The sequence below is a fragment of the Pan paniscus genome, chromosome 13 (assembly GCF_029289425.2).
Source record: "Pan paniscus chromosome 13, NHGRI_mPanPan1-v2.0_pri, whole genome shotgun sequence".
In the NCBI taxonomy this organism is placed as follows: domain Eukaryota; kingdom Metazoa; phylum Chordata; class Mammalia; order Primates; family Hominidae; genus Pan; species Pan paniscus.
In genome coordinates, this window is record NC_073262.2 from 73110643 (window position 1) to 73129521 (window position 18879).

General features: G+C 39.6%; 1 protein-coding gene across 1 annotated transcript in view; it reads left to right on the forward strand.

Moving 5' to 3' along the window:
• Nucleotides 1-18879, forward strand: part of MYO3B (myosin IIIB) — a 482619-nt gene that overhangs the window by 264242 nt on the left and 199498 nt on the right. Inside the window, exon 23 of the mRNA XM_063595441.1 lies at nucleotides 3333-3412. Within this exon, the coding sequence (XP_063451511.1) occupies nucleotides 3333-3412 (80 nt within the window). The remainder of the gene's footprint in view (nucleotides 1-3332; nucleotides 3413-18879) is intronic.

The following is an 18879-nucleotide window of genomic DNA, read 5'->3' on the forward strand; positions in this document are numbered from 1 at the left end:
GCATGAGAATCACTTGAATCTGGGAGGTGGAGGTTGCAGTGAGCTGAGATCACACCACTGGACTTCAGCCAGGGCAACAGAGTGAGACTTTGTCTGAAAAAACAACAGCAACAACAACAACAAACTGATTTTTGGGTGTTGGTTTTTTTTGTTTTTTGTTTTTTTTTGAGACAGAGTCTCGCTCTGTCCCAGGCTGGCGTGCAGTGGCATGATCTCGGTTCACTGCAACCTCCGCCTCCTGGGTTCAAGTGATTCTCCTGCCTCAGCCTCCAGAGTAGCTGGGATTACAGGCGCGTGCCACCACACCCGGCTAATTTTTGTATTTTTAGTAGAGACGGGGTTTCACCATGTTGGCCCGGCTGGTCTCGAACTCCTGACCTCGTGATCCACCCGCCTCGGCCTCCCAAAGTGCTGGGATTACAGGTGTGAGCCACCGCGTCCAGCCTGGGTGTTGGTTTTGTACCAGCAATTTTGCTAAAGTTAGTTCTAACATTTATTAGTTCTAACACTTCTTTTAATGTGGAATCTTTAGGCTTTTCTACATATAAGATTGTGAACAGGGATTAATTTTACTTCTTCCTTTCTGATGTGGATGCCTTTTATTTCTTTTTCTTATCTAATTGCCCCAGCTAAGACTTCCAGTACTATAATATTTTGAATGGAAGTGGTGAGTGTGTGAATCCTTGTCTTGTTTTTGATCGTGTGGAAAAAGCTTTCAAATTTTCACTATTTGGTATGATGTTAGTGTTACTGGAAAGGGATCCCAATCCAGATCCCAAGAGAGGGTTCCTGGATCTTGCACAACAAAGAATTTGGGATGAGTTCATAGAGTAAAGTGAAAGCAAGTTCATTAGGAAAGTAAAGGAATAAAAGAATGGCTGCTCCATAGGCAGAGCAGCCCCATGGGCTGCTGGTTGCCCATTTTTATGGTTATTTCTTGATTATATGCTTAATAAGGGGTAGATTTGTCATGAGTTTTCTGGGAAAAGGGTGGTCAATTCCCGGAACTGAGGGGTCCTCCCCCTTTTAGACCATATAGGGTAACTTCCTGATGTTGCCATGAATTTGTTGTCATGGAGATGGTGGGAGTGTCTTTTAGCATGCTAATGCATTATAATTAGCATATAATGAACAATGAAGATGACCAGAGGTCACTTTCATTGCCATCTTGGTTTTGGTGAGATTTGACCAGGCTTTTCTTTTTTTAACTGCAACCTGTTTTATCAGCAAGGTGTTTATGATCTGTATTTTGTGCCAACCTCTTATCTCATCCGGTGACTAAGAATGCCTAACCTCCTGGGAATGCAGCCCAGTAGGTCTCAGCCTTATTTTTACCCAGCCCCTATTCAAGATGAAGTTGCTGTGGTTCAAATGCCTCTGACATTTCACTGTGGGATTTTCATAAATGGCCATTAATATATTGTGGTAATTTCCTTTTATTTCTTTTTTTTGTGGACATATATTTTTATTTCTCTTTGGTAAATATCTGGAAGTGTTATTGCTGAGCTATATGAATTTATGCTTACTTTATAATAAATTTTCCACCTGATTTCAACAGTAGCTCCAATATTTTGTATTCCTATCAGCAATGAAGGTTCCAGTTGTTCCTAATACTTGTGAACACATGTTATTGTCTGCCTTTTTTATTTTAGCCATAATAGCAGGTATGTAGAGCTGTATCATTATGGTTTTTATTTCTACTTCCCTAATGACTAATTAAGTTAAAGTTATATCATATGCTTATTTGCCCTTTGAGTATCTTCTTCAGTGAAGTTTCTGTTCAAATATATTGCCCATTTATTAATTGATTGTCCCTCTTCTTGTTATTTAGTAGGAGGTGTTCTTCTTCTTTTTTTTTTTTTTTTATTATACTTGAAGTTCTAGGATACATGTGCACAACGTGCAGGTTTGTTACATAGTATACATGTGCTATGTTGGTGTGCTGCACCCATTAACTCATCATTTACATTAGGTATATCTCCTAATGCTATCCCTCCCCACTCCCTCCACTCCCCGACAGGCCCTGGTGTATGATGTTCCCCACCCTGCGTCCAAGTGTTCTCATTGTTGAATTCCCACCTATGAGTGAGAACATGCAGTATTTGGTTTTCTGTCCTTGCGATAGTTTGCTCAGAATGATGGTTTCCAGCTTCATCCATGTCACTACAAAGGACATGAACTCATCCTTTTTTATGGCTGCATAGTATTCCATGGTGTATATGTGCCACATTTTCTTAATCCAGTCTTTCATTGATGGATGTTTGGGTTGGTTCCAAGTCTTTGCTATTGTGAATAGTGCCGCAATAAACATACGTGTGCATATATCTTTATAGCAGCATGATTTATAATCCTTTGGGTATATGCCCAGTAATGGGATAGCTGGGTCAAATGGTATTTCTAGTTCTAGATCCCTGAGGAATTGCCACACTGTCTTCCACAATGGTTGAACTAGTTTACAGTCCCACCAACAGTGTAAAAGTGTTCCTGTTTCTCCACATCCTCTCCAGCACCTGTTGTTTCCTGACTTTTTACTGATTGCCATTCTAACTGGCGTGAGATGGTATCTCATTGTGGTTTTGATTTGCATTCCTCTGATGGCCAGTGATGGATGAGCATTTGTTCATGTGTCTGTTGGCTGCATAAATGTCTTCTTTTGAGAAGTGTCTGTTCATACCCTTCACCCACTTTTTGATGGGGTTGTTTGATTTTTTCCTGTAAATTTAAGTTCTTTATAGATTCTGGATATTAGCCCTTTGTTAGATGGGTAGATTGTAAAAATTTCCTCCCATTCTGTAGGTTGCCTGTTCACTCTGATGGTAGTTTCTTTTGCTGTGCAGAATCTCTTTAGTTTAATTAGATCCCATTTGTCAATTTTGGCTTTTGTTGCCATTGCTTTTGGTGTTTTAGTCATGAAGTCCTTGCCCATGCCTATGGCCTGAATGGTATTGCTTAGGTTTTCTTCTAGGGTTTTTATGGTTATAGGTCTAACATTTAAATCTTTAATCCATCTTGAATTAATTTTTGTATAAGGTGAATTTCCTTTTATTTCTAATTTGTTCAGTGAATTTAATAATTTTATGTTCTTTCTTCTTGCTTATAAAATGAATATAAATTCAATTTGTAAGTTACTTACAAATTATTTTAAACTTATAAATAATTATTGTAATTTATAATTTATATCATCAAAGTGTCAAAATTTTCCAAATTTTAAAAATTCAGAGCAGAGTATTTTGAAAATTCAGAAAAATACAAGGACCCAAAGGGAAAAATTACTCATGATCCTATTCCTTAACTTTTCCTTTAATTTATGTTCTTTTTGGTCTCTTTCTCAGGTAATTTGGCCCAGACAAGAGCTAGGATAACAGTGGCCTCAAGATCTTTGCCTCCACATTTCAGTGCTGGGAAAGCCAAGGTGAGTAACAGATTTGCACCAAATATGGTATGGACTGGCAGGTACTCTTGACCCAGGGATAATCTTAGAGTGGGCAGCATTAGTTCCCTTCAAGCAGCCCTCTGCCTGGGCAGTCTAGTAGAGAGATTAAAGGCATTTAGGAAATCAGGGGTTAGGAAATTGGAAACATCATGGAATCCTTACAATCCTCATTGTCAGAAAGAGCACTTAAGAACAATGCTACCTGAAAAAATAAAGTCTAAGAAAAGATAAAGCATTTCTCTGACACTACCAGCAAGCTAGTGGACAAAATGCAATCAGGGAGGAAAGAAACTACAGTGTTTCCTATTGTTCTCCTTTGCCCTCTGAAAAATGAGTTGTACACTCATCTGTGCAAAGGAGTTATTAGAAGGGTTAAAAAATATCCAGCTGTAAAATATGTCTTTAACTGTTCTATCCTTCCAGCTAAAGTTTAACAAGAGTCTTAAGGACTGCTTGGTTAATATTCATTGTAAGTGCTAACAGAGAAACACAGTTATCTTGAAGGTGTTGGAGTAAAGGCTGGTCATGTTTCTGAATTTTCTTATCTTTTGGTTTACACTGAAAATTTATTTAATAAAGAATAAACAATTTGGCCACACATTAATACTGTTGAATAGTATTCCAAAATTGATACAGATATACATATTTATATTTACTTTGCTTGAGAATAAAAGACTTATCTGCAGAGTAGGAACTCAAATCATTTTTTGTTAAAAATAATTTTTATACCAATATTGCTATTATAATTCATTGTAATACCCTACATTTCAACCTTGCTACTTCACGGCAAAACATTAGTACTATCTGGGCCTCTAGAAGAGATTTATACAGGAGTTTCAGTGGTTCTGATGGCCTCTTGATAGCGCATGTAAAATTTTATCTGCATTTAATACAGTTGGTTCTCATTATTTGTAAAAGTTGTGCTCTCTAAAGTTGCTGCAAACTCTGAATCAGCAAATACTGAACCATTGCTTCCAGGAGGAAATACAGGGTCAATACTTAGGCCACAATATTTTTGTGAAGTGATCAATGCATAACCTCATTTTACACATGTTTCTGTTAAAAGACACCCTATTTAATATATGTTTATTCTAAATAATTATAGTCAGTATTTTAAAATATAAAACAGTATGTCAATTGCAGCATTTGTGTCATTGAACTCACAATCAATAGCACTGTAACACGTGCCTGAACAATAAGTATTTTCTCCATGAGGCATATCACAACCTTCTTGTGCTTAGAAACACTAGACAGCACCACACTTGCGGGGATACATTTTTTTAAAATATTTTTGAGACAGAGTTTCACTCTTGTTCCCCAGGCTGGAGTGCAATGGCGTGATCTTGGCTCACCACAACCTCTGCCCCCTGCATTCAAACGATTCTCCTGCCTCAGCCTCCTGAGTAGCTGGGATTACAGGCATGCACCACCTCGCCCAGCTAATTTTGTATTTTTAGTAGAGATGGGGTTTCTCCATGTTGGTCAGGCTGGTCTCCAACTCCCGACCTCAGGTGATCCGCCCACCTGGGCCTCCCCAAGTGCTAGATTACAGGCGCTCGCCACGACACCTGGCCCTTTTTTTTTTTTTTTTTTTATACTTTAAGTTTTAGGGTACATGTGCACATTGTGCAGGTTAGTTACATATGTATACATGTGCCATGCTGGTGCGCTGCACCCACTAACTCGTCATCTAGCATTAGGTATATCTCCCAATGCTATACCTCCCCCCTCCCCCCACCCCACCACAGTCCCCAGAATGTGATATTCCCCTTCCTGTGTCCATGTGATCTCATTGTTCATTTCTCACCTATGAGTGAGAATATGCGGTGTTTGGTTTTTTGTTCTTGCGATAGTTTACTGAGAATGATGACTTCCAATTTCATCCATGTCCCTGCAAAGGACATGAACTCATCATTTTTTATGGCTGCATAGTATTCCATGGTGTATATGTGCCACATTTTCTTAATCCAGTCTATCATTGTTGGACATTTGGGTTGGTTCCAAGTCTTTGCTATTGTGAATAATGCCGCAGTAAACATACGTGTGCATGTGTCTTTATAGCAGCATGATTTATAATCCTTTGGGTATATACCCAGTAATGGGATGGCTGGGTCAAATGGTATTTCTAGTTCTAGATCCCTGAGGAATCGCCACACTGACTTCCACAATGGTTGAACTAGTTTACAGTCCCACCAACAGTGTAAAAGTGTTCCTATTTTTCCACATCCTCTCCAGCACCTGTTGTTTCCTGACTTTTTAATGATTGCCATTCTAACTGGTGTGAGATGGTATCTCATTGTGGTTTTGATTTGCATTTCTCTGATAGCCAGTGATGATGAGCATTTTTTCATGTGTGTTTTGGCTGCATAAATGTCTTCTTTTGAGAAGTGTCTGTTCATGTCCTTCGCCCACTTTTTGATGGGGTTGTTTGTTTTTTTCTTGTAAATTTGTTTGAGTTCATTGTAGATTCTGGATATTAGCCCTTTGTCAGATGAGTAGGTTGTGAATATTTTCTCCCATGTTGTAGGTTGCCTGTTCACTCTGATGGTAGTTTCTTTTGCTGTGCAGAAGCTCTTTAGTTTAATTAGATCCCATTTGTCAATTTTGTCTTTTGTTGCCATTGCTTTTGGTGTTCTGGACATGAAGTCCTTGCCCATGCCTATGTCCTGAATGGTAATGCCTAGGTTTTCTTCTAGGGTTTTTATGGTTTTAGGTCTAACGTTTAAGTCTTTAATCCATCTTGAATTGATTTTTGTATAAGGTGTAAGGAAGGGATCCAGTTTCAGCTTTCTACATATGGCTAGCCAGTTTTCCCAGCACCATTTATTAAATAGGGAATCCTTTCCCCATTGCTTGTTTTTCTCAGGTTTGTCAAAGATCAGATAGTTGTAGATATGCGGCATTACTTCTGAGGGCTCTGTTCTGTTCCATTGATCTATATCTCTGTTTTGGTACCAGTACCATGCTGTTTTGGTTACTGTAGCCTTGCAGTATAGTTTGAAGTCAGGTAGTGTGATGCCTCCAGCTTTGTTCTTTTGGCTTAGGATTGCCTTGGCGATGTGGGCTCTTTTTTGGTTCCATATGAACTTTAAAGTAGTTTTTTCCAATTCTGTGAAGAAAGTCATTGGTAGCTTTACGAGGATGGCATTGAATCTGTAAATTACCTTGGGCAGTATGGCCATTTTCACGATATTGATTCTTCCTACCCAAGAGCATGGAATGTTCTTCCATTTGTTTGTATCCTCTTTTATTTCCTTGAGCAGTGGTTTGTAGTTCTCCTTGAAGAGGTCCTTCACATCCCTTGTAAGTTGGATTCCTAGGTATTTTATTCTCTTTGAAGCAATTGTGAATGGGAGTTCACTCATGATTTGGCTCTCTGTTTGTCTGTTATTGGTGTATAAGAATGCTTGTGATTTTTGTACATCGATTTTGTATCCTGAGACTTTGCTGAAGTTGCTTATCAGCTTAAGGAGATTTTGGGCTGAGACAATGGGGTTTTCTAGATATACAATCATGTCGTCTGCAAACAGGGACAATTTGGCTTCCTCTTTTCCTAATTGAATACCCTTTATTTCCTTCTCCTGCCTAACTGCCCTGGCCAGAACTTCCAACACTATGTTGAATAGGAGTGGTGAGAGAGGGCATCCCTGTCTTGTGCCAGTTTTCAAAGGGAATGCTTCCAGTTTTTGCCCATTCAGTATGATATTGGCTGTGGGTTTGTCATAGATAGCTCTTATTATTTTGAAATACGTCCCATCAATACCTAATTTATTGAGAGTTTTTAGCATGAAGGGTTGTTGAATTTTGTCAAAGGCTTTTTCTGCATCTATTGAGATAATCATGCGGTTTTTGTCTTTGGCTCTGTTTATATGCTGGATTACATTTATTGATTTGCATATATTGAACCAGCCTTGCATCCCAGGGATGAAGCCCACTTGATCATGGTGGATAAGCTTTTTGACGTGCTGCTGGATTCATTTTGCCAGTATTTTATGGAGGATTTTTGCATCAATGTTCATCAAGGATATTGGTCTAAAATTCTCTTTTTTGGTTGTGTCTCTGCCCGGCTGTGGTATCAGAATGATGCTGGCCTCATAAAATGAGTTAGGGAGGATTCCCTCTTTTTCTATTGATTGGAATAGTTTCAGAAGGAATGGTACCAGTTCCTCCTTGTACCTCTGATGAAATTCGGCTGTGAATCCATCTGGTCCTGGACTCTTTTTGGTTGGTAAACTATTGATTATTGCCACAATTTCAGCTCCTGTTATTGGTCTATTCAGAGATTCAACTTCTTCCTGGTTTAGTCTTGGGAGAGTGTATGTGTCAAGGAATTTATCCATTTCTTCTAGATTTTCTAGTTTATTTGTGTAGAGGTGTTTGTAGTATTCTCTGATGGTAGTTTGTATTTCTGTGGGATCGGTGGTGATATCCCCTTTATCATTTTTTATTGTGTCTATTTGATTCTTCTCTCTTTTTTTCTTTATTAGTCTTGCTAGCGGTCTATCAATTTTGTTGATCCTTTCAAAAAACCAGCTCCTGGATTCATTAATTTTTTGAAGGGTTTTTTGTGTCTCTATTTCCTTCAGTTCTGCTCTGATTTTAGTTACTTCTTGCCTTCTGCTAGCTTTTGAATGTGTTTGCTCTTGCTTTTCTAGTTCTTTTAATTGTGATGTTAGGGTGTCAATTTTGGATCTTTCCTGCTTTCTCTTGTGGGCATTTAGTGCTATAAATTTCCCTCTACACACTGCTTTGAATGCGTCCCAGAGATTCTGGTACGTTGTGTGTTTGTTCTCGTTGGTTTCAAAGAACATCTTTATTTCTGCCTTCATTTTGTTATGTATCCAGTAGTCATTCAGGAGCAGGTTGTTCAGTTTCCATGTAGTTGAGCAGTTCTGAGTGAGATTCTTAATCCTGAGTTCTAGTTTGATTGCACTGTGGTCTGAGAGATAGTCTGTTATAATCTCTGTTCTTTTACATTTGCTGAGGAGAGCTTTACTTCCAAGTATGTGGTCAGTTTTGGAATAGGTGTGGTGTGGTGCTGAAAAAAATGTATATTCTGTTGATTTGGGGTGGAGAGTTCTGTAGATGTCTATTAGGTCCGCTTGGTGCAGAGCTGAGTTCAATTCCTGGGTATCCTTGTTGACTTTCTGTCTGGTTGATCTGTCTAATGTTGACAGTGGGGCGTTAAAGTCTCCCATTATTAATGTGTGGGAGTCTAAGTCTCTTTGTAGGTCACTCAGGACTTGCTTTATCAATCTGGGTGCTCCCGTATTGGGTGCATATATATTTAGGATAGTTAGCTCTTCTTGTTGAATTGATCCCTTTACCATTATGTAATGGCCTTCTTTGTCTCTTTTCATCTTTGTTGGTTTAAAGTCTGTTTTATCAGAGACTAGGATAGCAACCCCTGCCTTTTTTTGTTTTCCATTTGCTTGGTAGATCTTCCTCCATCCTTTTATTTTGAGCCTATGTGTGTCTCTGCACATGAGATGGGTTTCCTGAATACAGCACACTGATGGGTCTTGACTCTTTATCCAATTTGCCAGTCTGTGTCTTTTAATTGGAGCATTTAGTCCATTTACATTTAAAGTTAATATTGTTATGTGTGAATTTGATCCTGTCATTATGATGTTAGCTGGTGATTTTGCTCATTAGTTGATGCAGTTTCTTCGTAGTCTTGATGGTCTTTACATTTTGGCAAGATTTTGCAGCGGCTGGTACCGGTTGTTCCTTTCCATGTTTAGTGCTTCCTTCAGGAACTCTTTTAGGGCAGGCCTGGTGGTGACAAAATCTCTCAGCATTTGCTTGTCTGTAAAGGATTTTATTTCTCCTTCACTTATGAAGCTTAGTTTGGCTGGATATGAAATTCTGGGTTGAAAATTCTTTTCTTTAAGAATGTTGAATATTGACCCCCACTCTCTTCTGGCTTGTAGGGTTTCTGCCGAGAGATCTGCTGTTAGTCTGATGGGCTTCCCTTTGAGGGTAACCCAGCCTTTCTCTCTGGCTGCCCTTAACATTTTTTCCTTCATTTCAACTTTGGTGAATCTGACAATTATGTGTCTTGGAGTTGCTCTTCTCGAGGAGTATCTTTGTGGCGTTGTCTGTATTTCCTGAATCTGAACGTTGGCCTGCCTTGCTAGATTGGGGAAGTTCTCCTGGATAATATCCTGCAGAGTGTTTTCCAACTTGGTTCCATTCTCCCCATCACTTCCAGGTACACCAGTGAGATGTAGATTTGGTCTTTTCACATAGTCCCATACTTCTTGGAGGCTTTGCTCATTTCTTTTTATTCTTTTTTCTCTAAACTTCCCTTCTCGCTTCATTTCATTCATTTTGTCTTCCATTGCTGATACCCTTTCTTCCAGTTGATCGCGTCGGCTCCTGAGGCTTCTGCATTCCTCACGTAGTTCTCGAGCCTTGGTTTTCAGCTCCATCAGCTCCTTTAAGCACTTCTCTGTATTGGTTATTCTAGTTATACATTCTTCTAAATTTTTTTCAAAGTTTTCAAGTTCTTTGCCTTTGGTTTGAATGTCCTCCCGTAGCTCAGAGTAATTTGATCGTCTGAAGCCTTCTTCTGTCAGCTCGTCAAAGTCATTCTCCATCCAGCTTTGTTCCGTTGCTGGTGAGGAACTGCGTTCCTTTGGAGGAGGAGAGGCGCTCTGCTTTTTAGAGTTTCCAGTTTTTCTGTTCTGTTTTTTCCCCATCTTTGTGGTTTTATCTACTTTTGGTCTTTGATGATGGTGATGTACAGATGGGTTTTTGGTGTGGATGTCCTTTCTGTTTGTTAGTTTTCCTTCTAACAGAGAGGACCCTCAGCTGCAGGTGTGTTGGAATACCCTGCCGTGTGAGATGTCAGTGTGCCCTTGCTGGGGGGTGCCTCCCAGTTAGGCTGCTCGGGGGTCAGGGGTCAGGGACCCACTTGAGGAGGCAGTCTGCCCGTTCTCAGATCTCCAGCTGCATGCTGGGAGAACCACTGCTCTCTTCAAAGCTGTCAGACAGGGACATTTAAGTCTGCAGAGGTTACTGCTGTCTTTTTCTTTGTCTGCGCCCTGCCCCCAGAGGTGGAGCCTACAGAGGCAGTCCGGCCTCCTTGAGCTGTGGTGGGCTCTACCCAGTTCGAGCTTCCCGGCTGCTTTGTTTACCTAAACAAGCCCGGGCAATGGCGGGCGCCCCTCCCCCAGCCTCGCTGCCGCCTTGCAGTTTGATCTCAGACTGCTGTGCTAGCAATCAGCGAGACTCCGTGGGCGTAGGACCCTCCGAGCCAGGTGTGGGGTATAATCTCGTCGTGTGCCGTTCTTTAAGCCGGTCCAAAAAGCGCAATATTCGGGTGGGAGTGACCCGATTTTCCAGGTGCGTCCGTCACCCCTTTCTTTGACTGGGAAAGGGAACTCCCTGACCCCTTGCGCTTCCCAAGTGAGGCAATGCCTCGCACTGCTTCGGCTCGCGCACGGTGCGCGCACCCACTGTCCTGCGCCCACTGTCTGGCACTCCCTAGTGAGATGAACCCGGTACCTCAGATGGAAATGCAGAAATCACCCATCTTCTGCGTCGCTCACGCTGGGAGCTGTAGACCAGAGCTGTTCCTATTCGGCCATCTTGGCTCCTCCCCCTCCCCCCATTTTTTTTTTTTAGACAAGTTTTCACTCTTATGGTCCAGGCTGGAGTGTAGTGGCATGATCATATCTCACTGTAACCTTGAATTTCTGGCTTCAAGGATCCTTCCACCTCAGCCTCCAGAATAGCTAGGACTATAGGTGGGCACCACCATACCTGGCTAACTAAAAAAAAATTTTTTTTGTAGAGATGAGGTCTTGCTATGTTGTTCATGCTGGTCTCGAACTCCTGGCCTAAAGTGATCCTTCTGCCTTGGCCTCCCAAAGTGCTGGGTTTGCAGGTGTGAGCCACCACACCCACCCTGGATTGGGCAGGGGTGGGGGGCAGCATTTTAAACAGCAAAATTACCAATGGAAAATCACAAAAATGCGAAAAAAAATATGTGGTACTTAAAGAGACCTCAAAAAGGACACTTGTTTATGAGAGCTGAAATAAGAAGGCAGAGCATCATCCTCTTTGACATCAGCTGGAAATGTGTGCGTCAGGGGACTGAGCATTTCTGTGAATGACCATGAAAGCATTGCAGATATTGACTTTGGGTTACAAATAAATTTTAGCAAGTAGGCAAATCCTCAGATAATGAAGATGGATTGTCTATGTGGTTTTTTGGAGTCACTGGCTTCCACCAGTTCTAAAAGGGATTATGACACAGAAACATTGAAGAACCCCATGTCATATTTCCTGTCAACCCACATTCCTCTCCTTTCCTCTGTTTGATTTTTGACTACTGGACTAAGGCATATCCCCTGCCTTCCACACCCATAGTACCAGCAAAGTGTTGCCTCCCTCCCTGTACTATCTACCATGGCTCAGACCCTGCCCACATGAAAAGTGTGCCTTCTAGTGTGTGGCATATATTTACATTATTAATAATAATGTGTATGGGTCTGATGAAAATGACTAAAGATTTGTTTTCACTTAGAAAATGAGTTGAAAATCCTAATAATTAAGGCATCAAAAATATGAAGTGCAGTAATAGCAATAAAAAATGAAACAAAACCAACTCCAGTTACTATCTGACTTATCCAAGGTAAAATTACAGAAGTGGCCCTGGATAAAGCTGGGCTCTGTAAGTGTGGGGGAAAAGTAATATTGTTTCCTCACCCATCAAAAGGTTTATGGCTGAGACCTCTATAACAAAAAAACAGATTAACAAGAGAAAAGCCTACAAATTTATTTAATATAAGTTTTAGATGACATGACAGCCATCAGATATGAAGACCCAAAGAAACAGGGAAATCTGTGTATTTTTGTGGTCAGTTGTACAGAATTATGACTGAAAAACAAAAGGGTATGATTTAATGGTATTAAACTGGGGCTTACTTAGCAAGGACTGTTTGCTCAGATTCTTCTTGGTGTCCCTATATGACATTCCTTACCTCTGGGTATTCCTTACCTCAGGTCAGGACATCTGTCACATGAGGGTCTTCAGGGGAGAAGGGAAGGAGAATGGCAGAGAGTGACCTTCCTAGGTATTCTGGCCTGCTTCAGAGAAGAGCTGTGGGAAGGCGAGAGTGGCCTTCCTGCTTCTGCTGTTTAAATGCCTAAGTCCCATGTTTGGGGATAGCATGTCCTTGACTCTGTCAGCTCCAACACATGGAGCAGCACTGCACAGTCAGTTTTCAATGTGTCTTGCTTTCTATTCAGTACTCTAACAATGTTTGAGACCAGTGGTGCTGTAGGGTTTTTTTTCTTCTTCTTAAGGCATAGGTGTATCACTTGATAGCAATAAAAATTCTTCTAAAGAGGCTTTGTCAAGAAGATAATAAATATGAACACTTCTGAGGCTTCAGGATGCAAATAGTGAGCGCTAACTAAGAACAGGAGGAAATTCTTCAGTTTTCATTTATTGCCAAAATCTAGATGGTTTATGGGATTCTTTGGAGTCTATATCTTTATCCAAGAGTAAACTTAGTTGACAAATGAGGCAAATCTTTTTACTGATACCGTGCTTTCAGACTTTTATTTTATAAGTTATATAAACCACATCGGGTGGTGTAACCACCCAGTGGGTTCATCTTGGCCACTGCCTAGACAGAGCCAATTGATCAAGATGGGAATTGCAATAGAGAAAGAGTAATTTACACAATGCTGGCTGCGCAGGAGACCAGAGTTTTATTATTACTCAAATCAGTCTCCTCGAGTAGTCAAGGATTGGAGTTTTGAAGGATACTTTGGTAGGTAGGGGGCAAGTCAATCAGGAGTTCTGATTGGTGAGGCCAGAGATGAAATAATAGGGAGTTGAAACTGTCCTCAGGCGCTGAGTCAGTTTCTGGGTTGGGGCTGTAAGACCAGATGAGTCAGTTTATTGATCTGAGTGGTGCCAGCTGATCCATCGAGTCCAGGGTCTGTAAAATATCTCAAGCACTGATCTTAGGTCTTACAATACTGATGTTATCCCCAGGAGCAATTTGGGGAGGTTTAGAGTCTTGCAGCCTCCAGCTGCTTGACTCCTATACCATAATTTCTAACCTTGCGGCTAATTTGTTAGTCTTGCAAAGGCAGTCTAGTCCCCAGGCAGGAAGGGGATTTGTTTTGGGAAAGGGCTGTTATTGTCTTTGTTTCAAAGCTAAGCTGTAAACTAAGTTCCTCCTGAAGTTAGTTCGGCCTACACCCAGGAATGAACAAGGACAGCTTGGAGGTTAGAAGCAAGATGGAGTCAGTTATGTTAGATCTCTTTCACTGTAATAATTGTCTCAGTTACAATTTTTGCAAAGGTAGTTTCAGTCCCTTTCTTTGGGTTTTGTAACACTTTATTCTTCAGATGTGGGCTATGAAGATGGAAAAAGGATGAAGACCACTCTAACATCTTCCTGCTGAACAGGGGGCATAGTGGGGTTAGGTATTGACCCCTAGGTAAGAGGAGTAGAACTGCTTTGCCGCTGTCTGCATGTACTCATAGGTGCCTGGTTGGGGTTTCAAGGCTTACATGACAAGGGTGTTAGCATTCTCATCTATAGTTTTAATGCATTTATAGAACAGCATACTATATGGTAAATAATGCGTTCTGGGATAAGCAGTGCAATTCCAAGTTTTAAAAGTAAAGATTTGAAAGCATTAGTTTGGGGAATTGTAGCTCACAGATAATTTAGAATTTAATCCAAATTGCAGAAAATAATAAAAACTCAAGAACAACTAACAACAGGTGTGCGATAGTTTTTTTTTTTTTTTGAAGTATAATTTTTCTCTCACTAGTCCCCAATTTTACTAAAGATAAATCATAGTAGGTCAAATTTACTTGCAAAATAAATTTTAGCCCTATTATGCTTGGCTTGATTATTTGCATAAAGTCCAGTAGGAATAATTATTTGCCATATAGGATCTTTTAAAATTGGCTTTGCTGAAACTTTGTTCTACAAGGAATCTCAGATTGTACTTTCAAAGCCTTGAAGCCCAGTCACAGATTTATGTATGCCTGCAAACACCTTTATGAGTTGAGTGAATTTTCCTCCTCTGAAGGTCCTAAGGTAACTTGGTGCTCCTGGGCCTGTCAGAAAGTGACATTCTTTATTTACTACAGATCAGGAACCCAGTACACGGACTGTGTAGACAAGGTATGAGGCCAGCTTTCCCTTTATTAGCTCTATAAGTCAACTTTGATTATTTAAAGAAAGCATGCCATTCCAGTCAAAGCCTTGGTAAAATAACCAGTTTCTCCAATTGTGCCCTGTTACAAAAGAAATGAGATTTTTATTGCAGTTATGCAAAAAACTAGACTGCCATAAGTTGAGAATACTCACAAATAGTTTCTAAATTCTGGAGGAATCAGGTAGAGAGAAAGCAATATGCTCCAAATTTCATTCATGGGAGTATACTTTACTCAATTGCTAAATGTTCTAAATAACTCAAAAAAAAAGTTTTCTTGGCTGAACGCAGTGGCTCAAGCCTGTAATCCCAGCACTTTGGGAGGGTGAGGTGGGCGGATCACCTGAGGTCAGGAGCTTGAGACCAGCCTGACCAACATGAAGAAACCCCATCTCTACTAAAAATACAAAATTAGCTGGGCGTGGTGGTACATGCCTGTAATCCTAGCTACTCGGGAGGCTGAGGCAGGAGAATTGCTTGAACCCGGGAGGCAGTGGCTGCAGTGAGCTGAGATCACGCCGTTGCACTCCAGCCTGGGTGACAAGAGCAGAACTCTGTCTCAAAAAAAAAAGAAAAGAAAAAGTTGTTTTCTTGACTCTGAAAAACAAAAGGATTAGCAATGTTTATCACATCAGCTCTCCATGAGTCCTAGAAGTTTGTTTTGTTTCCTCTATTCCAATAACACAATTTCTACATTATCAGAGACCTGCATTCAAGAGAACCCATCAGAGCCCTATATCTGATTATAAACTGCCTTCTGAAAAGGATCAAAACAAGACAACTGTCTGTGGATGACAAAAGTCTTAGGACAGCCACTATTAAAGCTAAAATTGACTAGGAATTTTGGTTACTTCTGTGGCATACAACAATTTTACATAATAATTAAAAGGCTTAATATACATTAAATTATATCAGAATTATAGAAGCTTCCTATAATTTTGGAACACATACAAATAACATATTTATAAAAATACAGTCCAAAGAAAGCCAAACATCATTTCATATTTGACAATGTTTCCTGTGTGATTTTTATATAAAATAAGCAAATACATCATTTTTGTACTTTAGGGGACCTAATATCTAAAAGATTAATTAGGTCAGAAAAAGACATACTTTATAATTAAATTTTGGAAACTTTGTCACATATCAAAGGTTTACAACACTGGATATCACTAAATAGAATCCCAGGTCACCGTAAGTCATTCATTTAGCCAAAATGATAACCCGGAAATTTTAAAAAGGAAAAGACCTATACTCTGATAGAGAGGAGACTCAGCTTTCTAGACAACAAGATCCTATGAAGACAGCATGAGGCCAGCTGAATCTGTCGCTTCTCTCTCCCCTCCCTTTTTTTTTTTGTAGTTTACTCAAAAGGCAAACAAGATTTATTTTAATTGTCTCTTAATATTACATAAAAATCTTTTTCAAAAGAGAAAACTAAGTTTCATGTTTGCTTTAGGGCATCTTTAATGCTAAAGCTAGTTTTTAATAAAATTTTATAAATTTATGCAGTTTTAATTAGTTTGACCATAAGGTAAGATTTTCATAAACTTCTTATAACTCTTTACAATTTTCTGTTAAACAGATCAATTTTTTTAAAAGAAAACCCTGTTATTCAGACACATGGGCCCAGATTCTGGCTCCACATCAGTGTGCTTTTATTTTAATGTTTGAGCTATAGAAAAATACTAAACAATTCCCTTCAACTCTTAGCCAACTTGCTGCTTCTCACAGAACTTCCTTTATCAGATCAACCCTTCACAAACCTTTCCAACTTGCTTAAACCTTCAGTTTTGTCCCTTTACTCTTTTAGTTTAAGACATTCTTTAAAACCCTCTGAACTAGACAAAATTACATTCCCTTTAACAAAAACCATATTCCCATGCCTTCTTATAATTTCCCACCAAAACCACATTCTACTTTCCTTCTATACCTTGCAACCTTGCATGTAAAACTCTTTTTCCAGTGGACTCAAGTACATGTTACACTATTAACTTTTTGCATCTTTCATTTTTGGTGAAAAGCCTGATAAGTAAATGATTTTAATATATACTAGCTGTGGAGCCTAGGACACCAGACAGAAGTACAAATAAGGTTTGATTCTTCCTAGTACAGGTAGGCGGCATGGCTTACGCCACATGTCCCCAGGCCTAATCTAGAACCTAATGGCTCCAAAGTAGGTAAGTCAAACAGTTTTCAAAAGTCAAAGAAGCAGTTTATTACCTTAAAGCATTTAACAAACCTAATATCTGACCTAATTTAGCCAAATGTTTTGACCAAATGTCTAAATTTTGAAGACATTTTTATTTTACCAGTAATCTTTAAAATTGTCTTTATTTCCGAAAGATTACTAAAGTCACATGAACAAAAACTTAAAGTTTCTATTTTTCTGAGAAAATATTTGATTTAAGCCCTTATTTTTACCCCCAATTGTTCAGAGCACTTTCATATATAAACATCACACAAACAGACATAAATATACACAGAAAAGAAGATCCAGTAGTTGTCAAGATTTTCATTTGTCAATAATTGGATTACTGGCTTCAGGGTGGAGCCCTTGGAGGAATAGGGTGAGGAAAGCTTGCAGTTTTCAGGGCCTAATAAGCAGGCACAGCTGGAAGGCAAAAACAGATCCCCAAAATTAAGGATCCCATTTTTATATCACATCCTGGATCCCCAAAAAGAGGAAAACACTGTGGAAGAAGACAGTGCAATGCTTTTACTGTGCATTTTATTGCAAGGCAACCCAAAGCCAATCGGCCCATTTTGTAATCAGCCCATCTACATGGGAGTCTCATCTCTCAGTGGAAGGTGGGGATGTTTGCACACCTTCCAGATGGCCAAGCATGCTTCTCTAATCCAAGCATGCAAAGAGCCAAGTATCCCTCCATAACAGCCAATATCCCTTAAAGTTGGTATACACCAAGGCTAAAGGCTTTCCCATAATGCAAAGTAATTTCTGACACCCCCAAAAGTAAAAAAAAAAAAAGGTTCAGGTAACATAACGTAAAACCAAACAAAGCCTTAGATTTTGAGAGAGATCTATCCACTTTCAATTCCTGGGGTTCCATGAGGAAAACAGGTTTTTTCCAGAATGGGGTCTGTGGTGCCACCTCTGTTTTTCCCCAGGAGTCCAGGCTTTTGAAATTCTTAGGTTCTCTCATATGGGCATCAAGAGCAGCAAAAAGACAAAATGGAGAAAAATAATTCCGTCAACTGAGAAGAAAAGCCTTTTTCAGAAAAATATGATTCAAGAAGAGGAAAAAGATAAAGGCCTTTTAAGTATGTATAGCTTGGATATCCATTTTAATTAAGCTGATTTTAACAGTAGAGCTCTTTTGTTTTTTAAAAAACTTTTAAAATCTCTTATTCCAGACTCCAGCCAGGAAAGCCAATATTTTTGGCTTTTGAATTCTACCACAGGTAACCTCCCAGTGAAATTAATAAGTTTTAACTAAGGTTATAACTTAACCATGGATGCATAAAGTGTCTCAAAGAGACAGTAAACAGTTTCTTTATTTACAAGATTTAGAATCTACCCAAAGATAATTGAGAGAAATAAAAAATTAAGACAGGAAATCAGAAGCCGTCCATAGGGGAAAATAATCAATAAATGGCAAAAAGTTACACAAATAACAAACCAGAAAGGACTGATTTCCTAAGCGAAGAATTGAACCTAGGCTGCCATTGTCAAAAAAACAAAGCCTTAGCTATGGAACTACAACATTAAGCATTTCCTATTGTTCTTCCCAAAAGAGGCCTAGAGTAGCCAATTTTGAGCTTGCAAAGGCTTTAAAGTGCTTAAGATAATTTTTAGGACTAGCTATGACATGAACCACAAAATCCTTGTCCTCTGGATGGCAGAGACTAAAATAAAGTATCCCCACATGGTCACATGGTTAAGATTTTAAGGACATAAAACAACATGAGAAACTTCATCCGGTATTGGTTTCAGGGGCCTGCAGCAAAGTTTGTAACTGACAAGCCTGCCAGGCTGGCTTGAAAAGTAGGGGTTTAGGGGTCCACAGCCCACGTTCTATCCTGTGGCACTGCCTCTCCATTACAGAAAGACAAATTCTTTGCACAAAGTACACCAGATTTGCTGCAGCCTAATAAGACGAGTTTCACAAATCCTTTTTTTCTATTAATCATACCTTTGCAGAAGAGACTAACAGTGATGTTTACCATTTACACACACACACACACACACACACACACACACACACGAGAGAGAAAGAGAGAGCGAC